General features: G+C 36.0%; 1 protein-coding gene and 1 long non-coding RNA gene across 2 annotated transcripts in view; one reads left to right on the top strand and one right to left on the bottom strand.

Annotated features, from left to right (window-relative positions):
* Positions 1 to 26264, top strand: part of KIF5B (kinesin family member 5B) — a 50659-nt gene that overhangs the window by 4984 nt on the left and 19411 nt on the right. Inside the window, exons 2-14 of the mRNA XM_030321213.2 lie at positions 4105 to 4192; positions 12988 to 13061; positions 13963 to 14067; positions 14674 to 14722; positions 15273 to 15328; positions 15621 to 15708; positions 15871 to 15995; positions 17096 to 17200; positions 17503 to 17648; positions 18346 to 18494; positions 18940 to 19133; positions 22754 to 22822; positions 24960 to 25166. Of these exons, the coding sequence (XP_030177073.1) occupies positions 4105 to 4192; positions 12988 to 13061; positions 13963 to 14067; positions 14674 to 14722; positions 15273 to 15328; positions 15621 to 15708; positions 15871 to 15995; positions 17096 to 17200; positions 17503 to 17648; positions 18346 to 18494; positions 18940 to 19133; positions 22754 to 22822; positions 24960 to 25166 (1455 nt within the window). The remainder of the gene's footprint in view (positions 1 to 4104; positions 4193 to 12987; positions 13062 to 13962; positions 14068 to 14673; positions 14723 to 15272; positions 15329 to 15620; positions 15709 to 15870; positions 15996 to 17095; positions 17201 to 17502; positions 17649 to 18345; positions 18495 to 18939; positions 19134 to 22753; positions 22823 to 24959; positions 25167 to 26264) is intronic.
* On the bottom strand, positions 850 to 19005 carry LOC115518011. Its single transcript, XR_003970145.1, has 4 exons — positions 18920 to 19005; positions 17211 to 17225; positions 10498 to 10502; positions 850 to 860 (listed from the first exon to the last, which is right to left on the bottom strand). It is a non-coding gene; the product is annotated as an uncharacterized LOC115518011 (long non-coding RNA).

Genomic DNA, 26264 nt, shown 5'->3' with positions numbered 1-26264 from the left:
AAATCACTCAATCCTAGCTTAATTATTTTTTAGTTTGCATATTTGCGATAAGGAATGCTATAGTAAACAGCTGTATAAAAGTACTTTTGAGGCAGGTTTTACTATTATCCATTATTTTGGGTATATCTCTTACTAAGTGAAAGTTTAAGACCACTGTTTTTATTGATGTGATAAATAGAGATGACTTAAAACTGAGTCGTGTTTGTTCTTTATATACATATATAATTTTTTAAGTTTATTTATTTTGAGAGAGACAGTGTGAGCAGGGGAGAGGGAGGGAGAGAGAGAGAAAGAGAAAGAGAAAGAGAAAGGATCCCAAGCAGGCTCCACACTGTCAGCGCAGAGCCCGACAGGGGGCTTGAACTCATGAAACTGAGATCCTGACCTGAGTTGAAACCAAGAATCAGACACTCAACCAGCTGAGCCACCCAGGCACTCCTGTTCTTTGTATTTTTTATTTTTATTTTAAAAATTTTTGGGGCGCCTGGGTGGCGCAGTCGGTTAAGCGTCCGACTTCAGCCAGGTCACGATCTCGCGGTCCGTGAGTTCGAGCCCCGCGTCGGGCTCTGGGCTGATGGCTCAGAGCCTGGAGCATGTTTCCGATTCTGTGTCTCCCTCTCTCTCTGCCCCTCCCCCGTTCATGCTCTGTCTCTCTCTGTCCCAAAAATAAATAAACGTTGAAAAAAAAAATTAAAAAATTTTTAAAGTTTATTTATTTTGAGAGAGTGTAAGTGGGATAGGGACAGAGCAGGGGCGGGGCGGGGTGGGGGGGGAGTAACGAATTCCAAACAGGCTCCGCACGGTCAGTGCAGAGCCCTATGTGAGGCTTGAACCCACAAACCTCGAAGTAGTGACCGGAGCTGAAATTGAGAGTCTGACGCTCAACTAACGGAGCCACCCAGGCACCCTTCTTTATATTTTCGAAATGTTTACTTTAATAAAATTGTATTACTTGACTTACTTTGGAGGATGCCGTGCTATTACCTATTTTCTGTTGATTAGTTTGTTTCATGCAAGCAAAATTTGAATTAATCATTGTTTAATTCTTGTTTTCATAGTATCTTTTATACATTTTTTATTAAATGCATATTTTGGCTAATTGCAGTCTGTTCTTGACTCTTTACCATGAGTTCTTTAATGCCAGATGCTGACTCCATTTCAATTCAGTTAACATTGCATGACCACTTACATTAGATCTTAGTATACAGCTTCTTACCTTAGTATTCAAGATTCTACCCAGCCTTATTCTCTGTTCTTTGAACTCTACAGTCTGTACTAGCTAAATAACATTTCTAAAACTCTGTTAATCGTTTACGATATCTGATACCTGATAGGTGCTAAATGTTTGCTGGATACATACAGAGGAAAAGTTACTTTCTTTTTGCATAGGAAGAATTAGCATGGTTTGTCTGTGGATGGGGATTGTTATTTTGATTGTACATGTGTTTGTTTTCAATCACGATTATGTCTTATAAAATCAGTAAAAGAGTAGATTTTTTTTTTTTTTAGTTGCACCTGTAAAATTGAATGTTAATGTCTTTGTAGAACCTTAGTGAAAGGACATTTAGGCAAAGAATAATCAGATATTGAGATGCCTACTTTTTTTTTTTTAATTTTTTTTTTCAACGTTTATTTATTTTTGGGACAGAGAGAGACAGAGCATGAACGGGGGAGGGGCAGAGAGAGAGAGGGAGACACAGAATCGGAAACAGGCTCCAGGCTCTGAGCCATCAGCCCAGAGCCCGACGCGGGGCTCGAACTCAAGGACCGCGAGATCGTGACCTGGCTGAAGTCGGACGCTTAACCGACTGCGCCACCCAGGCACCCCGAGATGCCTACTTTTAATTGAATACCAAAGTGAGGTCATCTTAGTATATCCTTTAGGAATGCTGTCAGCTGCAGAAGGAAAACAACTAATAGTGGTTTAAATAAATACGAGGTTATTTTTCTCAAATATAAAAAGTCTGCAGATAGGCCCTTACTGCTACTACTTAATGACTCTGTTATCTGTTGTCATCCTTAAGTTAATTGATTTTATCATGATGTTTGTAAGATGGATGCTACAGCTCCATCATTCCAGAAAGGAGAAAGGGCAGCTTCAGCTGAGATGGTCCTTTTTATCAGAAAACAGCCGTTTCCCCGAGACCCTTCAGGAGACCATCACTTTATTTACAGAATCCAGAACTGGGTCACGTGTCCACTAGTTGCAAGGAGACTAGGCTATCTGGTGGTTAGCTTCCCAACGTATGTAGTGGAAACTGGCATGGGGAAGGGGAATTAGGAATGACTTTGGATAGCCCTTTAAGAGTGTGTTTCGTTGTAATTTTCATTATATTATTGCAGACTTTGGGGAAGGAGACTTGAATGTAGTTTCTAAAAAGTAAGGTCTTTTTTTTTTTTTTTCAACTTTTTTTAATTTATTTTTGGGACAGAGAGAGACAGAGCATGAACGGGGGAGGGGCAGAGAAAGAGGGAGACACAGAATCGGAAACAGGCTCCAGGCTCCGAGCCATCAGCCCAGAGCCCGACGCGGGGCTCGAACTCACGGACCGCGAGATCGTGACCTGGCTGAAGTCGGACGCTTAACCGACTGCGCCACCCAGGCGCACCAGGTCTTTTTTTCTTTTTTTTTTTAGCTAAGGCCTGAGAAGTCTTCTGTAATGTTAAGGATTGTTTGGGAAGTCATGATTGTTTTATATTTTAGGGTCCAGTGTCTGTCCTTTCCTTTAGGAGTAGGTAGAAAGCAGGCATACACTTCCTTTCAAATACTTAGAATCCCCTTGCCCTCCTCTCATCTGTGCATGCTTACTTTTTCTCCTTGATTACTAGATTGTTCCTGCCAGTATTTAAACTTGTTCAGGTCTTACCCATCTTTAAAAAAATTTTTTTTAGACCTGTAGCCTGATTTCTGCTCTATTCAGTTACTTCTAATACTTTTTAAATCTCTTTCCAGTCTGACCTTTGTCATTGGATACTTTTCAGTTTTGCCTTGACCTCACAGCTATATTTGACACAATCAGTGCCTCCTTGATAATTCTTCCTTGACTTGCATGGACACTGATTTTTTTCATTCCATCCCTGTGGCTCATTCATCAGACAATATCAGCAGTGTTCTAAATGAGTCCCCAAGATCCTTTCAGGGGACCCAGAAGGTCAAAACTATTTTCAAAATAACACTAAAATGTTATTTGCCTTTTTCATTGTGTTGTCATTTACATTTGATCTTTGCTCCTTAAACTTCCAACTTAACTTCTTTTGGCTTCCTGCATTCTACAAGCTTCTTTCTGCCGTAGGATCTTTAAGCATCCCAATACCTAGCTAGGCTACTTCCCACCCTCACCCTCCCATGACTAGTATTGAAGAGACAGGTAGTGAGCTATTCTTCAGTTCTTAAACATCCCTTCTCCAGAGTCATTCCCTGCTATATTTCTGCTTTCTCCCAGACTTGGGTTCTTCTTTTATATGCTGTCACAGCACTCCATTGCATGAGTCAGATATCTAGTCATTTAATTATTTGTCTGATGCCTGCCCCACTATTACTTATGCTCCATTAGAGAGTGTATCTATCTTGGTCATCATTCTAGTAAGATGTCTAGTGTATTAGGCATTCCATAAATATTTGTTAAATGAATGAATGATTGGAAAGCTGTTGCAGTAAAATGAAAAGCCTAATGGGAGTAGTGGAAGGAGCTCTGAACTGAACGGAGATTTGAATTTAAATTTTAGTTTTGTCATTAACACCGTTTATACCTTTCAGGATTCTAGTTTCCTTGTCTGCAAAATGATACTATTGAAAATAGAGCCTCAGTACTTGCCAGAGTAGACACTCATTAAATAAAAATTCACTCAACAATATTTCACTATCATAGTAGTGCTAGGCCCTGGAAATCTAACAAAGACATTTTTGGTTTTGTAAAGTTTATTCTAGTGAATTTGTACTTAGTGATCCCTAAGGTCCTTTCTACAAAGATACTATGACATGAAGTAATGCATAGTAAGTACTCTATTTCAAAGGTTAAATATATGATGACATCTTTAAAGGAGCTTAGAAGTGTCCATTCACCTTTAATTTGTGATGTTGACACCTTTGTTTCTGTTTTTCAGTCCAAGCCTTATGCATTTGACCGAGTGTTCCAGTCAAACACCTCTCAAGAGCAAGTATATAATGATTGTGCAAAGAAGATTGTTAAAGGTAAATATATTGCTATGTTGTCCCAGCAATAAGTAAAATTTGTTTGTGATCTTCTCCATTTACCCAACATTTTTTTTTCATTTTAATTGCCCCCCCGTTTTTAGTTAATTGTAGAAGACAGTTTAATAAAAAAGATAACATACAATTAGTAAACACACTGTTGCTCAAATTCCATGATCTAATTCATATACAGTACCTAGTGAAGGGTATTATAAGAATTTTAGTGTTAACACACCTATTCTAAAAGATGCATTTCTATTAGGTATTCCCAGGAGAGTTTCTAAGGTAGCAGTTATAGAAATACAGCAGCATGAGAATGACTACAAAATAGTTAGACAAGTTTCTAAAAAATAGTAGAAAATGGTAGCAATCTGTCATTCTTCCATTCCATTGTTATTTCTTCCCCAAAGACTTCTCTTGTGTTCAACGGAAAAATGCTGGAGGAAGTGCGTACATTCCAGTTAATACTATTAATTTGTACTAAGATTTTCCAAGTTTATATTTTCTAAAACCATAGAACCCTAGAGTTGAGAGAGGGTATGAGTGATATCCCAGTGAATACTAGGATAGAGGGGATGGGATTCGGTATAAAAGTGGACAGGTTAGGGTTAAGTAGGAGCACAGACAATTCATCCAGTAACAGGAGAATAGGTAGAGTTTTTGGATAGAAGTCTATAGGTGTGATGGAAGAAAAATGCAGATCTTTTCATATTCCATTTTGTATGTGATACAGGGAGCAAAGTCATCACAGAATGAAGATGAGGGGGAGGGGGTCCTAGGAAAAAGAATGAAGTTGTCTGGCAATAGAAGTGAATGGATTAGGGAAATGTGGCAGTATTGCCAGGCAGCATTAAGGGCCCACTTGAAGTTAGTAGCCACAAGAGTTGAATTTACCTAGTTGGTGTTTTACCAGATGAGTACAAAAGAGGGAGAGAAAGGCAGGAGAATTAATTGAGGCTGTAGTCAAGAGAATGATGATAATAGTGAACCATGGAATCTACGGTGAGTGAGGGGAAGGAGAGCACAGGTGGGAGAAATGGGTTTGAGGGACATGAAAAGAAGCGGTAAGGTTAGTATATTATAGTCTTTGTGGGGTCAAAGGTTTGTTGGAATCAGGGTACTAGAAGGAATAATAGGGGGTAGATACTTAATTAGCCTTAGGGAAACAGTGTAGTTAGTAATTAAATAAAAGGTCTAGAATATAACTGTAGAATTGACATCTGAAGGAGTAAAGGACAAGAGATCATGGAGAAAACTAGGCCCAGGATCTGAGAGACCAGGGTATTTTAATAGGATCATCTACTAAATGGACATTGGAACCACCAAGAATTACAACAGGAATAGTATTGATGAGAGACAGTGGACTGGATGTTGAAATCTTCATAGAAAGATGGAGAATTAACTTGATTCTATAAATGATTACAACAAAGAGGAACAGGCAGTGTCCTCTTTTGTTTGTAGGCATCAAGTAATTTTCCAAATGAATCTGTCATAGAACACAATTACATTACATTCTTTGATTTTAACATACTTTTTTTAATCAGTACAGCCTAAGATTTTACATGAGCTTTTTTTTTTTTTAATGTTTATTTCTATATTTTTGATGGGGGGGGCGGTGGGGAGAGGCAGAGAGAGGAGACTGAGAATCCCAGGCAAGCTCTGCACTGTCAGCACAGAGCCCAATGCAGGGCTTGAACTCATGAACCTTTGAGGTCATGACCTGAGCTGAAATCAAGAGTCGATGCTTAACCGACTGAGCCACCCGGGTGCCCCACATTCACTACTCAGTTATTGATTCATAAGCTCATGGGCAACTTAAATGTACAGATCTTTTTCACATCTCCTGTGGCCAACACTAAACCCTCTTCCACACTTGAGTATTGGAGTTTTAAAATTTGACTATAAGGGCGCCTGGGTGGCTCAGTCAGTTGGGCGTCCGACTTCAGCTCAGGTCATGATCTCATGGTTTGTGAGTTTGAGCCCCGCATTTGGCTCTGTGCTGACAGCTCAGAGCCTGGAGCCTGCTTCGGATTGATTATGTGTCTCCCTCTCTGCCCCTCTCCCTGCTCGCTCGCTCACTCTCTCTCTCTCTCCCTCCCTCCCTCCCTCCCTCCCTCCCTCCCTCTCTCTCTCTCCCTCCCTCTCTCTCTCCCCCTCCCCCTCTCCCCTTCTCTCCTAAGTAAACATTAAAATAAATAAAATAAAATTTGACTATCAGCTTTCAAAGTGTGGATTCCATCTTATCATTTTAGCTCTTGATTATATTTTGAGTGTTGTTTTTATGGTTATCTTATTAGGATATATGTTGGCTGTCAGCGTATTTGATAAGTCTGTTATGATGTCAGGGACTTGGAATTTTTTTTTTAAACTTTTTATAGGTGGTGTTGTTTGAAAAATATGACTCTAAATCATTTATAAAATGCTTAACGGGAGGCGCCTGAGTGGCTCAGCTGGTTAAGCGTCCAACTTTGGTTTTGGCTCAGGTCATGATCTCATGATTTGTGGGATTGAGCCCAGTGCTCTGCCTCTCCCCCCACTCAAAGTATAATAAGTTTTAATAAAGGCTTAATGGGCTGTGTTCCTTTGCCTAGTCTTCTGAAAACTAAATAAGGTTTTTGGCAGTTAATTAAATCACACTGGGTATCCATCCGACTTCAGATTCTCTTATACAGTTACCTAGTTCTTAGCTTGTCACATATCAACAAAAATTTGATGAAAAATTTGGATCCTTTTATGAAGTCATGGTACATGAGGCTGGTGTTTCCCCAGAGTATCAGTTGGGTGACCGTATCGAGACAGGAAATGAGTTTAGTTCAACCATAGCTTTTCCTTAGTGAAATTTTGTATACTTGTCTGTAGTTCCCATAATCTATCATTTTTCCTTTTTGAAAATGAGTATAACATTTACAAGTTAGTAATCTGCTGTTAACTTTTCATTCCCCATGGCTTTTAAAAATTAGCTTGGTGGCTGTGAAGTTTTTATCCATGGAATGTATTTCTCCTATAACTAGAAACCTGGGCTCATTTAAATCCATTCTCTGGATGTCTTATCCACTTCAGCCTTAAAGTCTTTCTTGGCAGTGTTTATTTTGTTGTTCCATTTTGAGGATAATTGTGTAGAAGGTGGTAATAAAATGGGAATACCTCTGTCTTATATTATCTGTTAACATTTTATTCTCTGGGCTATGCAAGTCTACTCATATATTAGTCTTTTTCTGGATATTTTAAAATCTCTTTTTAGGGCCTTAACTTTTTTGTTTTGATTAGACTCACTCATTATGGACTTCTGTTTTTCTCATGCTGTTCTAGTGATTTTTGTCTCTTTTGTACATCCTTAATTAGTCTCTTAATAGTTTCATACTTACCTTTCTCAGAACCCTTTGTAATCTGAAGTCCTGAGGTACATGTTTCTATTACCTTCTGTTCTTTTTCGTTACTGTTTACAATTTTAAGATGACATGATTCATTTAGTGAAATTTCCCTCCTGTTCTCAAAATTTGATCCCTTTTACTTCACAACAAATTTGTTTTACTGTTTAGAACTGAATTCTGAAGAGCAGTTCATTTGTTTGCATTATGGTTAAGAACACAGGCTTTGGAATCAGACAGACCTAGATTGAAATCCAGGCTCTGCCACTTTCTAGCTGTGCCAATTTTGGCAAGTTACCTAACCTTCCTTTTTTAAAAAAAAAATTTTTTTTAACATTTATTTATTTTTGAGAGAGAACACAAGCAGGGAGGAACAGACAGAGAGAGACACAGAATCCAAAGCAGGCTCCAGGCTCTGAGCTGTCAGCACGGAGCCCGACGCGGGGCTCGAACTCACAGACTACGAGATCAAGACCTGAGCTGAAGTCAGCCACCCAACCAACTGAGCCACCCGGGCACCACTTTTTTATATATATGTATTTAAAATTTTTTTTTAACATTTATTTATTTTTGAGAGACAGAGACAGGTTACCTAACCTTTCTAAGTCTCCATTTCCTGTTCTGTAAAATGAGGGTACTGTGAATATTTAAAAAGATGATTCATGGAGGGACGCCTGAGTGGCTCAGTTGGTTAAGCATCTGGCTCTTGGTTTCGGCTCATGTCGTGATCTCACGCAGTCCATGGGATCAAACCTCAAATTGAGCTCTGTGATGACAGTGTGGAGACTGCTTGGGTTTCTCACTTCTCTCTCTCTCTACCCCTCTGCATGCTCTGCTCTTTCAAAATTAATTAATTAAAAAAAAAAAAAAAAGATTCAAGAAAAAGAACTTCACCCAGGGCCTGGTATGAAGAAGCAAATACACAACAGATATCAACTGATGTTTGTTTCCTTTGTCTTCTAAGAGAGGAAATTATTTTATTAATTGAATCATCATAATTGTGCTTAGGGTAACTCAGTCTACAATATTTTCACTCTACAAAATTAGGCTTCAAGCAACTATTACAATAGAAAGTTCTGTCTCTCTCCAGCTTCTTTGCCAGCTTGTAATTTGTATTAGGAAAGTATCACCTGGCTATGACTTGCTCCTTTTATCTTCACCCAAATGCTGTCTACCATTTTGGAGAAGGCTGGATATTGATAGTAGGTAGTGGGACTTGTCCTGGGCAAGAACATGAATGTGGCAGAGTTAACGATAGATACATAGATGTAAGGAGAGAGATGAGGTAGAGGTAGGTGGTGAGTGCCTGGTGAGGTATGAGGACAGGAAACCAATTTAAATACATGGCAGGTTGTCCTTGGGACAGTTATTGGCACACAAATCAGGTGGAAGGCCATGGTTAGAAACTGTTGGTAGGCAATAGTCAGCAAAATGATAGGTGAATTGGTATTTCTTCTGAGATGTGGATTTGATGAGCAAGCTGCCAAGGACGACCTGAAAGCAGCTAGTACTCTTTGGGCTCCTGATGGTTCACTGAAGCATTGTTTCATAAATTTCTGTACAAGTTTATGTTTGTATAACTTTATTATGTACAAAGTTATTACCTTTTCCTTTCTATAGATTCACTAGATAGGTTTTCTTTATTTTGAGCAAGGTTTACCCACTTGTATTCTCTCGTGAATTCCAAATCTGAGGGATGTCTCTTCAGTTCTCTGTATGAAGTAGTTGTCACTTATTCAGTACTTGCTATATGCTAGTCATCTTACCAGTCCTTAATAGATTTCTCTGTTTCCTACCGGAGCTTCCTGACCTGAACTGTTTGCCACTTCATTTACTTTTAATTTTTCCAGATGTGGCCTCCCATATATTTTAGTTCCTGTGTTCCTTGATAATACAGTACAGGGGTCAAGAGTATGTCTTTAGAGCCAGGACTGTCTGGGTTTGCATCCCAGCTCTATCTTACTAGCTGTGGAAGTATGGGCAAATTAATATCTCTGTTCCTCAGTTTTGTTCTCTGTAAAGTAGAACTAAAAATAGTACCTTTCACAGGGTTTTGTGAGAATTGAATACATTAATGTATGAAAAATTATTAGAGCCTGGCACATTTTATGCTCTCAGATGTTAACAATTTTCTGATTTGTAATTCTCATAGCCTTCCTTAAGCAGACATTTTGCTGATGAGGAACCTGAAGTTCAGAGAGAGAATTGGCTTTTAGAAGGTGTTATGCTGTTGTCTTGCTTACTAAACGTTTTTCTTTCTTTCTTTTTTTTAACGTTTTATTTATTTTTGAGAAAGAGAGCATGCGAATGAGGGGGGGCAGGTGGGGACAAGATCAGAAGCGGGCTCTGAGCTGATAGCAGAGAGTCTGATGAGGGCTGGAACTCACAAACTGTGAGATCATGGCCTGAGCCGAAGTCAGATGTTCATCTGACTGAGCCACCCAGGTGCCCCTAAATATTTTTCATTTTTACAGAGTATGAAAGACGTAATATTTGTCTATAGTTGTCCATCTCTGTTTCTCACAAGAACAGCAAAAGTGTATTTTAAAGGGTGAGGGAGGCATTAGAAAGATGCTGTGTGTTTGTAATGGTAACAATTATTCAGCAAGCATTCAAGTCCCTACTAAGTGCCAGTCACTGTGCTAGGAGTTAAACACAGTCCTGGCTTCAAGGAGTTTACAAGCAGGTGAGGAAGGTAGACAAGTTAATTGACTGTTGCAATAGAGGAAGGCAGACAAGTTAATTGACTGTTGCAATATACAGTAATAAGTATAATCTTTAAATGTAGATGCTATAAGAACACATAGGATAAGCTGCTCATCCAAATTTATTTGGGGTGGTTTATGGTGTTGGGTTGGAGAAAAAAGTAAAGCCTAAGCTAGTCTTAAAAGATGCACAAAGGGGCGCCTGGGTGGCTCAGTTGGTTAAGCATCCGACTTCAGCTCAGGTCATGATCTCACGGTCTGTGAGTTCGAGCCCTGCGTCGGGCTCTGTGCTGACAGCTCAGAGCTTGGAGCCTGCTTCAGATTCTGTGTCTCCCTCTCTCTCTGCCCCCCTGCTCATGCTCTGTCTCTGTCTCAAAAATAAATAAAAACATTTTTAAAAAAGATGCCCAAAGAGTAGGAAGGAGAAAGATGGGTGCCTTGTGGGCAGAGGTGACATTGCATCAAGGCATACCCACCTGAGAAGAGCATCGTGAATGTGGGAAACAACATACATTATGGTATGACTGAAGTTGAACCATGTGAATTTGTCAGATTTGATCATTTTGACCACCAAAAGAGCATTGTGAGAGGAAGGATGATGGGAGGTGGAGCTGAAAAAGCAAACAAGAGCCAGGTCAAAAAGAGCCTAATTTTACCTGATTACAAATGTATGCTCTCCAGGACTTTTAAACAGATGAGTATTATTTTTTATTTTTTTAAAGATTCATCCTCAGGATGGGTACATTTCATTGTATATAAATTTTTTACCTCAGGGATGGAAACTGGAAAATGAATCCTAGTTAATGATATATGCATGGTGAAGTATTTTAGGTGAAAGTGTACTGAAGTCTGCAGGTTACATTGAATTGCATTAAAAAATGAGATGGATGGATAGATACATGATTAAACAGTAAAATTATAAAATGTTACTGATCAGATTTTAGTGGTTATAGGAGTGTTCCCTGTAAAATGTATTCACTTTTTCTGTATGTTTAGATTTGTTGGGGGTAAGTCACTAGAGAAAGCAAAGTCAGGGCTGGATATGAAGGTAGGCAAGAATTATTTTCCTACCTATAAAGTAAGTTTATAAACTTACTTTAGTTATAATGTGGTATGTCTAGAAATCACCTCTAATCAGTCATTGTTCTATCCCTTGCGCCCAGAGCAGAGCTTAGATCCTAGCAGGTGTCCAATAAATATTTGAATGTTGAATATTCCATAATCTCTGTAATCATACGAAATTTTTTAAGTTATGCTTGAAGTCCCAAATACAAATGTATTGTATACATTTGTTATCCTAGGTCCCTTCACAGAACATAGTTTCACATAACCACAAATAATACTGTAATATTTTGTAGACATGCTAGTAAATATGATCTTGAGAAAGTCACTTGTTCACTTACCAGTATTTATTAAGTATTTATTTTGGTGGTTGCTAGGTATTTGGATCATATCATGAATAGATATATCAAAAATTTGGATTTGATTAAAAGATATTAAGCAGAGGGTGTGACATAGACATACTGAGAACAATTATGTGTAAAGGAAGTGAATTGGAAAGGGTCTAGTACTTTTTTCTCTAGATGATTTCTTACTCAAAATTATACTGCAATGCCATCCATTTTAAATGTGATAGAAGATCTCTTAAAATTTTCCCAGGGGAGTAAATACCTTCTTTTGTTGTTGTTGTTGTTGTTGTTGTTGTTATTGTTAATAAATGTTTCTGTAGGAAATCTGTTAATATCTAGTTAGTTGAGCCCAATGTTGGGATTGTTCTTTTTTTTCTTTTTTAGATAACCAATTAAAAAAAAAAAATACAAGGATTGACTTGCTTACTGATTTACCACTGTTGCCATCAGCTATTTCCAACAGAGTCTTCTCTTTTTACTTTAGCTTCCTCTAGAATACAGTGTAATCTCTTAATACCTTTTTGTCACCAAAATAATACAACTAAATCCCTAAAAATTGAAAATAAAAAGGTCACCTTGTTAAATTTTCTTTTTTCCCTTCAGCCTAGTAAAGAAAGATATTTAAATTAAGGTTAATGGTAGATTTTGGAGTACATACAGGGCTAGAAAATAATTTCATAGGAACTTTCTGAGAATTTATTTTTGAGTTAGAACTGAGCTTACTAAGCTTGTGTAAGGGAGACTGTTGTATGGGTTTGTGAGATTTAATCACCAATTAACCACTAATCAGTAGTCCTAGTTGTAAAAGTGAATTCATATCTCTATGTAAATTTGCAGAACATTTTTTTCCTTCTAGGTCACATAAATCTTTGGAATACAGGTATAATGACATTTGAGATATATGTACACTTATATAAGAAATGAATATAAGCAATGGAATTTAAATTTTGTGTTTTATTGACCACAGAAAGTAATCTGGGCTGGAGAGAAAGTAACTACTCAGGTGGATCATTACTAAGAAAATTACTATTAATGTATTCTTATTTTTTTCTTTAATGTCTTTATAAATTTTTCATGAACTAAATTTTGTGATGGTATCTTTCATATTAGTATAAAGAAAATCTGAACCTTCCTTACTGTTATTCCCACAAATATTTTATTGTGCAGATTTGATTATGCATGGATGAGGAACAGGGTTAATATGTATGTGAATTTTTTCAGTGTTTTCTAACATTCTTAAGTAATTTCTCATGAAACTTCCTTAAGGGGAAAAATAAATGCCCTGAAGTACAAAATCTCTTATTTTCTCATAGATGTACTTGAGGGATACAATGGAACGATATTTGCATATGGACAAACATCCTCTGGGAAGACACATACAATGGAGGTAATATTTTATAATCTGTACTTGCATGTGGTTTGCAGAATAGAGGTGCATTCATTATTTGCGAAATGATTTTACTGTGTTTAAACAGCTTTATTCTGTTGCTTACTCTCCTATGAATAATACATAGGTAACATCACTGTTGGAATCTAATCAGTTCTGGAGTTTGAAATTATATATTTGAAATCATATCTAGCTTTGTTTTGACAGCATAACCACACAATTATAAACATTTTAGAATTAACAGGAATTTTCTTTATAATGGAAATTTGAAATCTTGAATGTTTTATGTTTTCATTTCTATTCAGAGCAATTCGTTCTCCTCTCCAAATACCTGCCACTTTTCTTTAATAGGAATGTGTCCACAATTGTCGGTGCTGCCATTATAATAAGATGTGGATCTGCCCAAACTTTGCTTCTAGAAAACATCCTATATCTTATGCTGCTGCTACAAAGCATCTGCTTTTGTCATTTATCTGAGCATTCTGTATAAATGGCTGAGTATTTTAGTGTAATTCACATTACTCGTTTCCATAAAGTTACGGAGAATAAGGACATTTCTAGCACTTGCGTGGATTCGACTTGAAGGAACAGTATGAACTTACATTGGAAGAAACAAACTAAAACTCTTTCTTTAGAATATGTTCATTTCACAAGCATGGACAATCTAAATCTAATGATTAAATAAAAGGCTAAGGTCAGTTGGTAACCCATGTTGTTGACATGCAGTATTTATGTATAATTTACAAATATATGTAATAGTTGAATTGGATTTTTTACATATTTGTAGAGCCATTTCACAATAAAATGGCAACAATTACAATTTCTATCCTCTATTGGCTGTAAATTGTAGATTGGAAGTTTCTACTTTTAATTCATACTTAAAGTCTCATTTTCTGTTTAGGGTAAACTTCATGATCCAGAAGGCATGGGCATTATTCCAAGAATAGTGCAAGATATTTTTAATTACATTTATTCTATGGATGAAAATTTGGAATTTCATATTAAGGTAAAATCCGTGGGGTATTTTGTTTTATATTAGAATAATTTTATTCCAAGAAATAATAAATGCTCTTTTGTTTTAAAAATATTTTTAGTTATTTTATGGACAGTTACAGTAGAAAGATCATTAGAGTTAGTAAACTGAGGGTTCTTAATCTGCAATTAGATGACCTTAAACAAGGTCATAAAGTCTTTTTTGTCTTAGCCTCCTCTGTAAAGTGATGGAGTTTATTACTGAACTCAAAGGTTCTTACTGCTCTCATGAGTCTAATTCATTGAAGATGGAGATATGTAATAGAAATTGCTTTTTAGTTACATGAGCAGTTTTTAGAGAATTTAGATATTCCTGTTAGAACATGAGCTGTGGCTGAGTTGTTAACTCTGTCCTCTGGTATAGATGGTACTTGGCACTCAAACCCCAATAAATTTAATGAACTAATTATAAATGATTTTATACTACTATAGTAGTATAAAATAGTAGTATATTAGTAGTATAGTAGTAGTAGTAGTAGTATAGTACTAGTAGTATAGTAGTATACTATTATACTACTAATAAATTATTTTATAATTTTAATTAGTTGATCTTTTTTTACTTTATTTCTTTGCCCTTCAGGTTTCATATTTTGAAATTTATTTGGATAAGATAAGGGACCTGTTAGATGGTAAGTTAAATTCTTGCTCTTTTATCATTTTAAAATAGCACATGTTACTTTTTTTAATAGGTGTGAGACCATTTCTAAGTAACCTCTATGAAATTGACTTAAATTACAAGAAACCAATTTTAAAGTTCTTTTAAAGTTAGTTGAATTTTTTTTACACATTGAATAACTTATTTAAAGCACATATTTATGGGTGCTTGTGTTTCTTAAGTAGTAATTAGAGAAATGGATTGTAGTTAGAGGTCCTGAGTCCTAGTCTGCTGTCAGATACATTGCCCTTGGGCAAACTGTTCAACCACTCTGGCTTATTATTTCCAAAATGTGGGTGGTAGAGGTTGCATTGGACCTAAAATTCTATACTGCTGCATTAAGTTTCTATTCAGATCTCCTCTGTTTCTACAGAGTCTTTTTTAATAGTGATGTGTTCATATTTTTAAAATTTACCTGTTATTAGGCCGCTTGGGAAAGGAAACAATCTATTGAATTAGCTATTTCATGACTAGTGTTAGAGTTTAGGAGAATGTTGCTGATATTATTTATTTGTCTTTTTCAGTTTCAAAGACCAACCTTTCCGTTCATGAAGATAAAAACCGAGTTCCCTATGTAAAGGTACTTATAAAATAATACAGAATGCTTGTTTAGAAAAATCCTGTAATAGGGGCGCCTAGGTGGCTCAGTTGGTTAAGCGTCTGATTCGGCTCAGGTCATGATTTCAAAGTTCATGAGTTTAAGTCCTGCGTTGGGCTCTGCTGACAGCTCAGAGCCTGGTGCCTGCTTCAGATTCTGTCTTCCTCTCTCTGCCTCAAAAATAAATAAACATTAAAAAAAAATTTTTTTTAAAGAAAAACCTGTAAGAAAATTTTTTAAGGTTATTGACATATTAAAAAAAATTATTTTATAGGGATGCACAGAGCGTTTTGTATGTAGTCCAGATGAAGTTATGGATACCATTGATGAAGGAAAATCCAACAGACATGTAGCAGTTACAAGTAAGTAGAATGTTTATTAACACGAGTTAAGGTACAGAGCTGCCTTAAAATATCTTTATCAAGTTGGTTAATTGTAAGATTTTTATGTAAAGTGATGCTTTAGAAATTATTAGTAAGGGAAAGCCATGTTTGTTTATAGTTGTTTGTGTAATTTCATTGCAGATATGAATGAACATAGCTCTAGGAGTCACAGTATATTTCTTATTAATGTAAAACAAGAGAACACGCAAACGGAACAAAAGCTGAGTGGAAAACTTTATCTGGTTGATTTAGCTGGTAGTGAAAAGGTAAAATCTTTATATTCTGGTAGATATTTAAGCATTTTTATAAACTTTAGCTTGAATTTGGACTTAGGCATTATTCATTGTTAACATCTTGAAAACTTATCAAATTGGATTTGGTAGTATTTTTGAGAGTTTAAAAGCATTGATGCATTGCCAATGACTACTTAAACTGAAAAATCAGTTGCAAGTTACTATCATTTGTGCCATAGTCCAGTTCAACCAATAGGTGTTACCTTTTACGTAGGGTATATGTTTTTATTGAGAATTAGTTCAGCATATATTGTTATCAATTTTATTAGTTATTCTTTTCCCAATTTTTGGTATCTATTTTATCCATATTGGCAGTAGGCTCCCTGTGAAAACTGATAACTATCCATTAGTCTTTTCTGGTTTGGTTGTACCTATTTTCTTTTCTTTGGATGATTATTTAATTATTACAGACTCTGCTGTGGACTATCATCTGATTATAATTTATGTGAAAATCAAAATAAATTCAAATATTTTAATATTGATCTCTGCAACCATTTTTGCTGTTTCACTAATTTGTTTCTTCTGATTAAAATGACATACCTACTCCCTTTTACTCAAGCCTTAAACATATCCTTCAAAGCCTGTCTTTAATTTTGTGAATTCTGAGAGGCTGTTTCTTCAGCCGACATTGCTAGTCTACTATTTTATCCTATCTTTAACATATGTATTTTATATCTTTTTTAAAAGCAGGTTTGCTTATATATTTAAATTCAGTACATAACAGAATATCAACCTTATGATTTAGCAAATTTTAAAAGGTTCCTCTTTAATGGAGCAAAGGGGATTAACAAATAGTAAATTGCAAATGTACCTGAAAATTTGTTATTTTCAAGAGCACAAACTAAAAATAAAATTCGGGATCTCCTTAATCACATTCTTGTCATGGACCTACAGTTGTCAGAAGACCAATACTCAAGTAGTGATAGCTTAGAGTAAATAATTGACAAAATCATGAAGCTTTTCATTTTGTTGTTTGCTGGTTATTGATGACCTCTGAACTTTTTAGAAAATTCAAAGAAAATAATTCTTAAACTCACAGTTTTGTTTTCATTCTTTTGAAATCTTATGCATAGGTTAGTAAAACTGGAGCTGAAGGTGCTGTGCTTGATGAAGCTAAGAACATCAACAAGTCACTTTCTGCTCTTGGAAATGTCATTTCTGCTTTGGCAGAGGGAAGTGTGAGTACACACGTCTTCTCTTTCCCTATGGTTATCTTATGGGGAATTACTTAAATATCAATGTATGTATATGCATGGATGTTTGTGGGGCCAGGGTGGAGCGGACATCTGGTGTTTTTAAGTCAGTATGTGTAAATTAGTTGTCTTTAGGAATTTATAGTAGTGTGTATGTTCTAGTTCCCATCATAATATTATCAGTTAAAATAGCCAAAATCCCTTTGTAATTTACTTAGAGTATTTATAAACAGATTTTATTCTGTAGAAACCCATTGGTCTTTGTTTCTTTTGTTTTTGTATTGTAGACGTATGTTCCATATCGCGATAGTAAAATGACAAGAATTCTTCAAGATTCATTAGGTGGAAACTGTAGAACCACTATTGTAATTTGCTGCTCTCCATCATCGTACAACGAATCTGAAACAAAATCTACACTCCTGTTTGGTCAGAGGTTTGTTGTTAAGAAAATACAAAGTCTAAATGTAGATAGGTCTTTTGTTTATTAAATCTAGGAAAATAAAGGTAGATATTCAAATGAGTGCATATTGTTAATATGACACAACTTTTTAATTGAGAGATAATACAAGCAAGGTCCATTTTTAAAACTGCTTAGATTTGAATTAAGTTTTAGTACATATTGAAATCAAATGTTAAATTCAGTCAAATTTATAGGAGAAGCTTTAAACATTAAAGAAAATAAGTATTTGAGTCAGATAACAAAGAAAAGCTTGACATCAAATTCTATGTTAGTCTGTTGACAGGTTCAAATAATGAGATAATATGAATTGGTTAACCTAGGAAAGTCAGTAGTGATGATTTTATTTTTGACCTTCAACAATAATTTTTTTTTATTCAGCCTTGCAAAAGAATTAGGAAAATATGGGCCCTTTTTTTTTTATCCTCCTCTGGTGGTTAATTTTTTTTGTCTTTAAGCTATTCACAGATTTGAGGACTGACCCAAATTTATTTAGCTTGTTGAAGAAGCACTGTAGTAATTATGGGTCTTTGTATTTAGTCTAAAGATAATTAAACAGTCAAATTACTCAGCCATATATGCCATACATATATATAAAAAACAGAGATCTATAGATAGTAATTGAAAATAGTTAATTTTAGTCACACTTTTTTCCTGCAATTACTTCTTTTAGGGCCAAAACAATTAAGAACACAGTTTGTGTAAATGTAGAATTAACTGCAGAACAGTGGAAAAAGAAGTATGAAAGAGAAAAGGAAAAAAATAAGACCCTGCGGAACACCATTCAATGGCTTGAAAATGAACTCAACCGGTGGCGTAATGGTAATAATTTATAAAATCTGTCATTTTGAGTTTGTTGAATATGAATGTAAAACTATTTTATAAATTTGAGACTGACACGAATATAAATAAGAATAGCAAAGCGTATCCATTTTTATTTTTTAAGTATTAGAGATCATCAAATAAAAATGACTGCAGTCTTTTAAATTCTGATTTTACCTGAAATAATAAATAGAGGCATAAAGGCCATCTTGGGAGCTATAGCAACCAAGGCACAGATGGCAAGTTTCCTAGATTAGGGAGGAAGCAATAAAAATTACAAGATTTGGTGACTGGATTTAGAAGATGGGGGTGAGTGAAAAGTAATTGTAGTTTTTTAAATCTCAGACTGAGCAGATAAAGTTGGTGAGAGCTGCTGAAATTGAATAAAATTGTCATTAGTTTTAGACAGGTGGATGTTTATTAACTATCTGTTGTCTTATTTTAGGAGAGACAGTGCCTATTGATGAACAGTTTGACAAAGAGAAAGCCAACTTGGAAGCTTTTGCAGTGGATAAGGATATTACCATCACCAATGATAAACCCGCAGCTACGATTGGAGTTACTGGAAACTTTACTGATGCTGAGAGAAGAAAGTGTGAGGAAGAAATTGCTAAATTGTACAAACAACTTGATGACAAGGTACGTATTGTTCACATTCTATTTTGTTTTAGAATGTTATGACATACAGGTATTTTTATTACCTAATTTTAATATTGTGGGTCCAGGTGACCTGTGTATACATCTTTCCTTGATTTGTTAACCTTTTGAAAATCGTAAAGTTGACCCTCAGACAACACTGGTTTGAACTGCATGGGTCCACTTAGATGTGGGTTTTTTTGATACAGTACAGTAATATAAATGTATTTTCTTTATGATTTTAATAACATTTTCTTTAAATACTATATATAATATAACATAAAAAATATGTTAATTGTCTATATTATTGGTAAACCTTCTATTCAACAGCAGACTACCAATAGTTTAAGTTTTGGGGAAGTCAGAGGTTACATGTGGATCTTCAACTCCATGGAGGGGTCAGCACCCCTAACCCTTGTATTGTTCGAGGGTCATCTGTTTTAATAAAAAATATAAAATCACAATTTCTGTTTCTGTGCAGAAACTATGTATGAGACCTAATTTTTTCCCCCTCTTCTTTAATTTTCTGAAGGAAATTGAACATTGGGTCATTGGAGAGCCTTAATGAAATGATCTCTTAGAATCAGGGGTCTAAGGACTCTATAATAAAGGTGATGCAAGAGATTAGAGAGGGAACAGAATAAAGTGGTAATAGTGTTTTCCTGCTTTGATTATATCCATTAGAAGTGTGAAAAATAAATTATAAAGCAAATAGGAAAGGGAAAACGAGAACAGTGAAGAGACTCGAAGAAAATAGTTCTGGTTTTGTTTTTAGGTGGAATTTTATATGTGTTGTAGGCAGATATGGCAAGTTTGAAGTAGCCGAATGGCCTTTCTATCTATCTTTCCTTCTTTCTTATTTAAATTCAAGTTAGTTAACATATAGTGTAGTCTTGGTTTAGGAGTAAAACCCAATGATTCATCACTTAATATAACACCTGATGCTTATCCCAACAAGTGCCCTGCTTAATGCCCATCACCCATTTAACCCATCCACCCACCCACCTCCCCTCCAACAGCCTTCTGTTTGTTCTGTGTTTAAGAGTCTCTTATGGCTTTCCTCCATGGCTTTCCTCCCTCTCTGTTTTTATATTTTTTTCTTTCCCTTCCCCTGTGTTCCTCTGTTGAGTTTGTCAAATTCCACATACGAGTGAAATCATAAATCTATCTCTGACTGATGGATTTTGCTTAGCATAATACCCTCCAGTCCTATCCAGTTTGTTGCAAATGGCAAAATTTCATTCTTTTTCATCACCAAGTAGTATTCCATTGTGTGTGTGTGTGTGTGTGTGTGTGTGTGTGTGTGTGTGTGTGTACCACATCTTTATGCATTCATCAGTTGGTGAACATTTGGGCTCTTTCCATAATTTGACTATTGTTGATAGTACTGCTGTAAACATGGGGGTGTGGAGGTGTATGTGCTCCTTCGAATCAGCATTTTTCTATCCTTTGGATAAATACTGAGTAGTGCAATTGTTTGGTTGTAGAGTAGTTGTATTTTTACTTTTTTGAAGAACCTCCATACTATTTTCCAGAGTGGCTGCACCAGTTTGCATTCCGACCAACAGTGCAAAAGGGTTCCCCTTTCTCCACATCCTTGCCAACATCTGTTGTTTCCTGAGTTGTTAATTTTAGCCACTCTGACTGTTGAGGTGGTATCTCAGTGTGGTTTGGATTTATATTTCCCTGATGATCAGTGATGTTGAGCATCTTTTCGTGTGTTTCTTAGCCATCTCCATGTCTGCTTTGGGAAAATGTCTATTCATATCTTCTGCCCATTTCTTCCCTGGATTATTTGTATTTTGAGTGTTGAGTTTGATAAGTTGTTTATAGATTTTAGATATTAACCCTTTATCCAGTGTGTCATTTGCAAATACCTTGCCTTTTAGTTTTGTTGATTATTTCCTTCACTGTGCAGAAGCTTTTTTATCTTCATGACATCCCAGTAGTTCATGTTTGCTTTTATTTTCCTTGCCTCCAGAGACATGTCAGGTAAGAAGTTGCTGCGGCCGAGGTCAAAGAGGTTGCCTGTTTTCTCCTGTAGGATTTTGATGGTTTCCTGTCTTACATTTAGGTCTTTCATCCATTTTGAGTTTATTTTTGTGTATTGTGTAAGAAAATGGTCCAGTTTCATTCTTTTGCATTTTGCTCTCCAGTTTTTCCAGCACCATTTGCTGAAGAGATTGTCTTTTTTCCATTGGATGGTCTTTCTTGTTTTGTTGAAGATTAGTTGGCCATATATTTGTGGGCCCATTTCTGGGTTCCATTGGTCTGTGTGTTTGTTTTTGTGCCAATACCATACTGTCTTGATGACAGCTTTGTAATACAGCTTAAAGTCTGGGATTTTGATGCCTCCAGCTTTGGTTTTCTTTTTCAAGGGTACTTCAGCTATTCGGGGTCTTTTCTGGTTCTATACAAATTTTAGGATTGTTCGTTCTAGCTCTGTGAAGAATGCTGGTGTTATTTTGATGGGGATTGCATTGACTGTGTCTTGATTTGGGCAGTATTGACATTTTAACAGTATTTGTTCTTCTTTCTGTGAGCGTGGAAAATAGTTTTCAGTGTACAGATCTTTTACCTCTATGGTTAGGTTTATTCCTAAGTATTTTACGGTTTTTGGTGCAGTTGTAAATGGGATTGATTTCTTGATAGCTCTTTGCTGCTGCTTCATTATTGGTGTATAGAAATGCACCAGATTTTCTATATATTGGTTTTATATCCTGTGACTTTGCTGAATTTGTATATCAACTCTAGCAGTTTTTTGGTGGAGTCTTTCAGGTTTTCCATGTAGACTATCTTGTCCTCTGTGAAGAGTAAGAGTTCGACTTCTTCCTTGCCAGTTTGGATACCTTTTGTTCTTTTTGGTGTCTTGATTGCTGAGGCTAGGACTTCCAGTACTGTGTTGAACAACACTGCTGAGAGTGGGCACCCCTGTTGTGTTCTTGATCTTAGGGGGAAAGCTCTTAGTTCTTCCCCATCGAGGATGATATTAGCTATGGGCCTTTCATATGTGGCTCTTATGATGTTAAAGTATGTTCCTTCTTTCCCTATTCTTTTGAGAGTTTTTATCAAGATGTTGTATTTTGTCAAATGCTTTTTCTGCATCTATGGAAAGGATCATATGGTTCTTATCCTTTTTTTTATCACATTGATTGATTTGAGAATACTGAACCAGCCCTGCAGCCCAGAAATAAATCCCACTTGATCACGGTGAATAATCTTTTGATGTACAGTTGAGTTCAATTTGCTAATATCTTGTTGAGAATTTTTGCATCCATATTCATCAGTGATGCTGGCCCGTAATTCTCCTTTTTAGTGAATGGCCATTACTTTCAATAATAAATTTAAACATGTTTATTATTTTTTAGCATTTAAAGTATTTAATGAATAACTTTTATAAGTTTAAGCTTTTTTAATTGCATGGTGAATGTTATAATTATTAATTGAAAGACATTCCATCTCTTTCAACATTTTTTTAGGAGATTGAAATAAGCAATGTTGGACTTGGAGAAACAGTTTTGAAATACCTTGATTGGGGGAATAGTAACCTTATAATTCGTATTAGAAAATAATTAGAATCAGATTGTGAGCAATTTTGTTAACTTGGTACTTTAAAATTCTAGGATGAAGAAATTAATCAACAGAGCCAGTTGGTAGAGAAACTAAAGACACAAATGTTGGATCAAGAAGAGGTAAGTTGAATACTTTACATACTGCTTTCAGGAGAGCTTTATAATTTGTCGTTATTATTTCAACATAAAAGATGAACCTACAGATCTCAAAATATACTAGAGTCCATTTAAAAATGTTTTGAATGTGACTGCTTCTCTGTGGATTGTGCTCTCTGTGCTATCATATGGGTTGAAGCAAAGATTGATTTCCTCTTAAAGTATTTGTTTTTAGTATTTTTTTTTTAATGTTTATTTTTGAAAAAGAGAGAGACACTGTGTGAGGGGGGAGGGGCAGAGAGAGAGGGAGACACAGAATCTGAAGCAGGTTCCAGGCTCCAAGCTGTCAGCACAGAGCCCAACGCAGGGCTCGAATTTGTGAACCTTGAGATCATGACCTGAGCTGAAATTGGACACTTAACCAACTGAGCCACCCAGACACCCCTAGGAATTTGGTTTTTTTTTTTGTTTTTTGTTTTTTTTAAGTTAGAGTTCTAACTGGAGGGGAGAAGATAACAATTTTCAGTATTATTCTTTAACATATTTCTAATGGACTTTTTAACTCTGTCTTCTTCTTTCCTTGCTTAAAATATGGTGCTGTTTTATCTCCTTATTCTCCCCAAAACATTTCTTACTGATTCTTGAGAAAGACTTACTACACTGGACTGGGATAACTTCAGACTCTCCTTCCCTTCATGGAAAGTATTTCCCCAAGGAAATGAAGGAAAGAATATAAAAAAACAGCATGTTTTATTACCATTCACTTAAACACACAGAGTTTAAAGGGATGATTAAACAAGGAAAAATACTGATTTCTGAATTACTTTGACCTGTCTTTAATAATTGCATAATTTGAGGTATGACTTATTGTTGGAATGAGATTATCAGTGAATGAAATCCTTTGGGACTCCTCTCACCATGTCTACCCTCATTGAACCCATTCATTTCTGCCTTCTTTCAAGTTTCTCTTCTCTAGTTTGTCACCTAGTTTGGACCGTCAATTTATCTTACCTGGGAGAGCAGGGGGATAATTGAAAAATGGTACATCATTTAAGGTTTGTTTTGGAAATGTGGGCAAAAACTGTATAGCTTCAATAAGGAAAAGATAGCCACTGTCTACCAACTTAATCCTAGTCACGTCATCTTTGCACTTACTTAAATTATAGCATGTTTTCTCAAAAGGGGCACTAGTAATTTGCATAATTTTTCATTATATTATTCTGTTTTGTATGTTATAGGACATTTAGTACCCCTGGTCCCTACTTCTAAGTGCCATTAGCATTCTGCCCCATTAGAAATACTCCTACACATTTCCAAATACCCCTTCTTTAAAGCCACTGACCCTGGATGATTACAGTGTTCTCCAGACTAGTGTCTTGGTTTCTCTCCAGTTCAAATTTTATTTGTTGATACTAAATTTTCCTGGGACATAATTTAGGTGTCACCCCTGGTTGCCCAAAGAAAATCTGAAGTCTTCTAAACATCTACTAATTTCCTTGTTTTTCTATGCTCACCATTCATGAACCTAATATGCCTGTTCCTTTCTATTACATTCATTTACACATGACTAAGATACCTATTCTAGGGGCATCTGGGTGGCTCAGTGGGTTAAACCTACAATTTCGGCTCAGGTCATGATCTCACGGTTCGTGAGTTCAAGCTCCATGTCTGGTTCTGTGCTGACAGCTCAGAGCCTGGAGCCTGCTTCAGTTTGTGTCTCCTCTCTCTGCCCCTCCCTCACTTGCATGCACATGCACGCTTTCAAAAAATAAACATTAAAAAAAAAGTTTTTAAATGCCTGTTCTAGCCTCCTTCTTTGTGAATAACCTACAGAAATACCTACCCTCCTGTTTTAAATACTACCAAGTACTTTTTATGTGTTATGTCCTGTTGCCTCTTTTATGGCTCTTAACATTCTATCTCATGCGTTTATTTATGTACCTGTGTTTCTTCTACTAGATTCCTCAAAGACAGAGTCATTATTTGATTTCCTTGCTGTCTCCCACAGTGTCTAGCACATTGCCTGCACATAGTAGTTAGTAAATCTGTTGAATGAATAAATACTAACAGCTAATTGCATCCATATTTTATTCACTGTATATAGCATATGATGAAGCAAATAGATTTTTTTAAACCTGTATACTTTTACTCTTTCATGTAGCTTCTGGCATCGACCAGAAGAGATCAAGATAATATGCAAGCTGAACTGAATCGCCTTCAAGCAGAAAATGATGCCTCTAAAGAAGAAGTAAAAGAAGTTTTACAAGCCTTAGAGGAGCTTGCTGTCAATTATGATCAGAAGTCTCAGGAAGTCGAAGATAAAACTAAGGAATATGAATTGCTTAGTGATGAACTAAACCAGAAATCGGTAAACTATGATTTTGTTTTCTTAATACTTTATTATTATTTTTTTAATGCTTGTTATTTTGAGAGTGAGAAAACATGCATGCGTGGGAAGGGTGGGGGAAGAGAGAGTGTGTGAGAGAGAGAGAGAGAGAGAGAGAGAGAGAGAGAATAAATCCCAAGTAGGCTCCACACTGTAGCCTGGAGCCCGGCATGGGGGCCAGTCTCAAGAACCATGAGATCATGACCTGAGCAGAAATAAAGAGTCGGATGCTTAACCAGCGGAGTCTCCCAGGCGCCCCTAATACAAGTATTCTTAATTGAAATTATCTCAGTAACTTCTTTCTATGTAAGCCCAAGACTGATGGTATCAATTCTTAAGGAATTCCAGGTCTCAACTTCACTTCCTCCTTTATATGAAGCCTTAGAGGTAAAGAAGAAGGCTGTTTTTTTAGTTCCTGAAAGTCTATTAATGGGTAATTAAAATGCCATTTTAAGACTTGCTGACTATTCCTAATATTCTGATGTTAAAGGGGAAATAAGTTAGCTTCTAGTTGCTAGAATAACTTCTAGTAAAGTTATTAGATGATTGTTCAAACTGTAAATTGAGAAAAAGAAAAATATATAACTTCATATAATTTGGGTTTTGTTCACTGTTAAACTCACAGCCCCTGGAGCAGAGCCCACCTGGCACATCTTCCTTGTGATTCCACAGTAGATAAGAATCTTTGTTTGTCATCATTGCTATAGAACAGGATTTGCCACCCTCCTGGAGTGATGCTGAAGATAATAGATAGCTGTGATAATGACTGCTATACTTCCAGCATCACCGTGGATGAGCTTTCTCATTAAGGATTTATTATTGCTAATGCTAACTTCTTGTCTAGAAACCACATCTAGAGTTGGACTCAGGATCAGTGTTCACTGCTTACTTCCCTGTCCATGTTCATCTATCTAAAGGAAAGCAATCAACACTATTTCTAAAGTTTTCGTACCCCTGATAAATTCATTTTCCCTTTCTAATCTCCAAAGTTACAGTTAAGCTGGAAGTTACAATTTCACAGCATGGAAACCAAGGTGCCTTTATAGCTCTTACTGAGTTGCATTATTAGCAAACCTAATT

Source organism: Lynx canadensis, chromosome B4 (genome assembly GCF_007474595.2).
Source record: "Lynx canadensis isolate LIC74 chromosome B4, mLynCan4.pri.v2, whole genome shotgun sequence".
In the NCBI taxonomy this organism is placed as follows: domain Eukaryota; kingdom Metazoa; phylum Chordata; class Mammalia; order Carnivora; family Felidae; genus Lynx; species Lynx canadensis.
The sequence above is the reverse complement of the archived record's forward strand: the minus strand, read 5'-3'. Positions and strand labels throughout refer to the sequence as shown.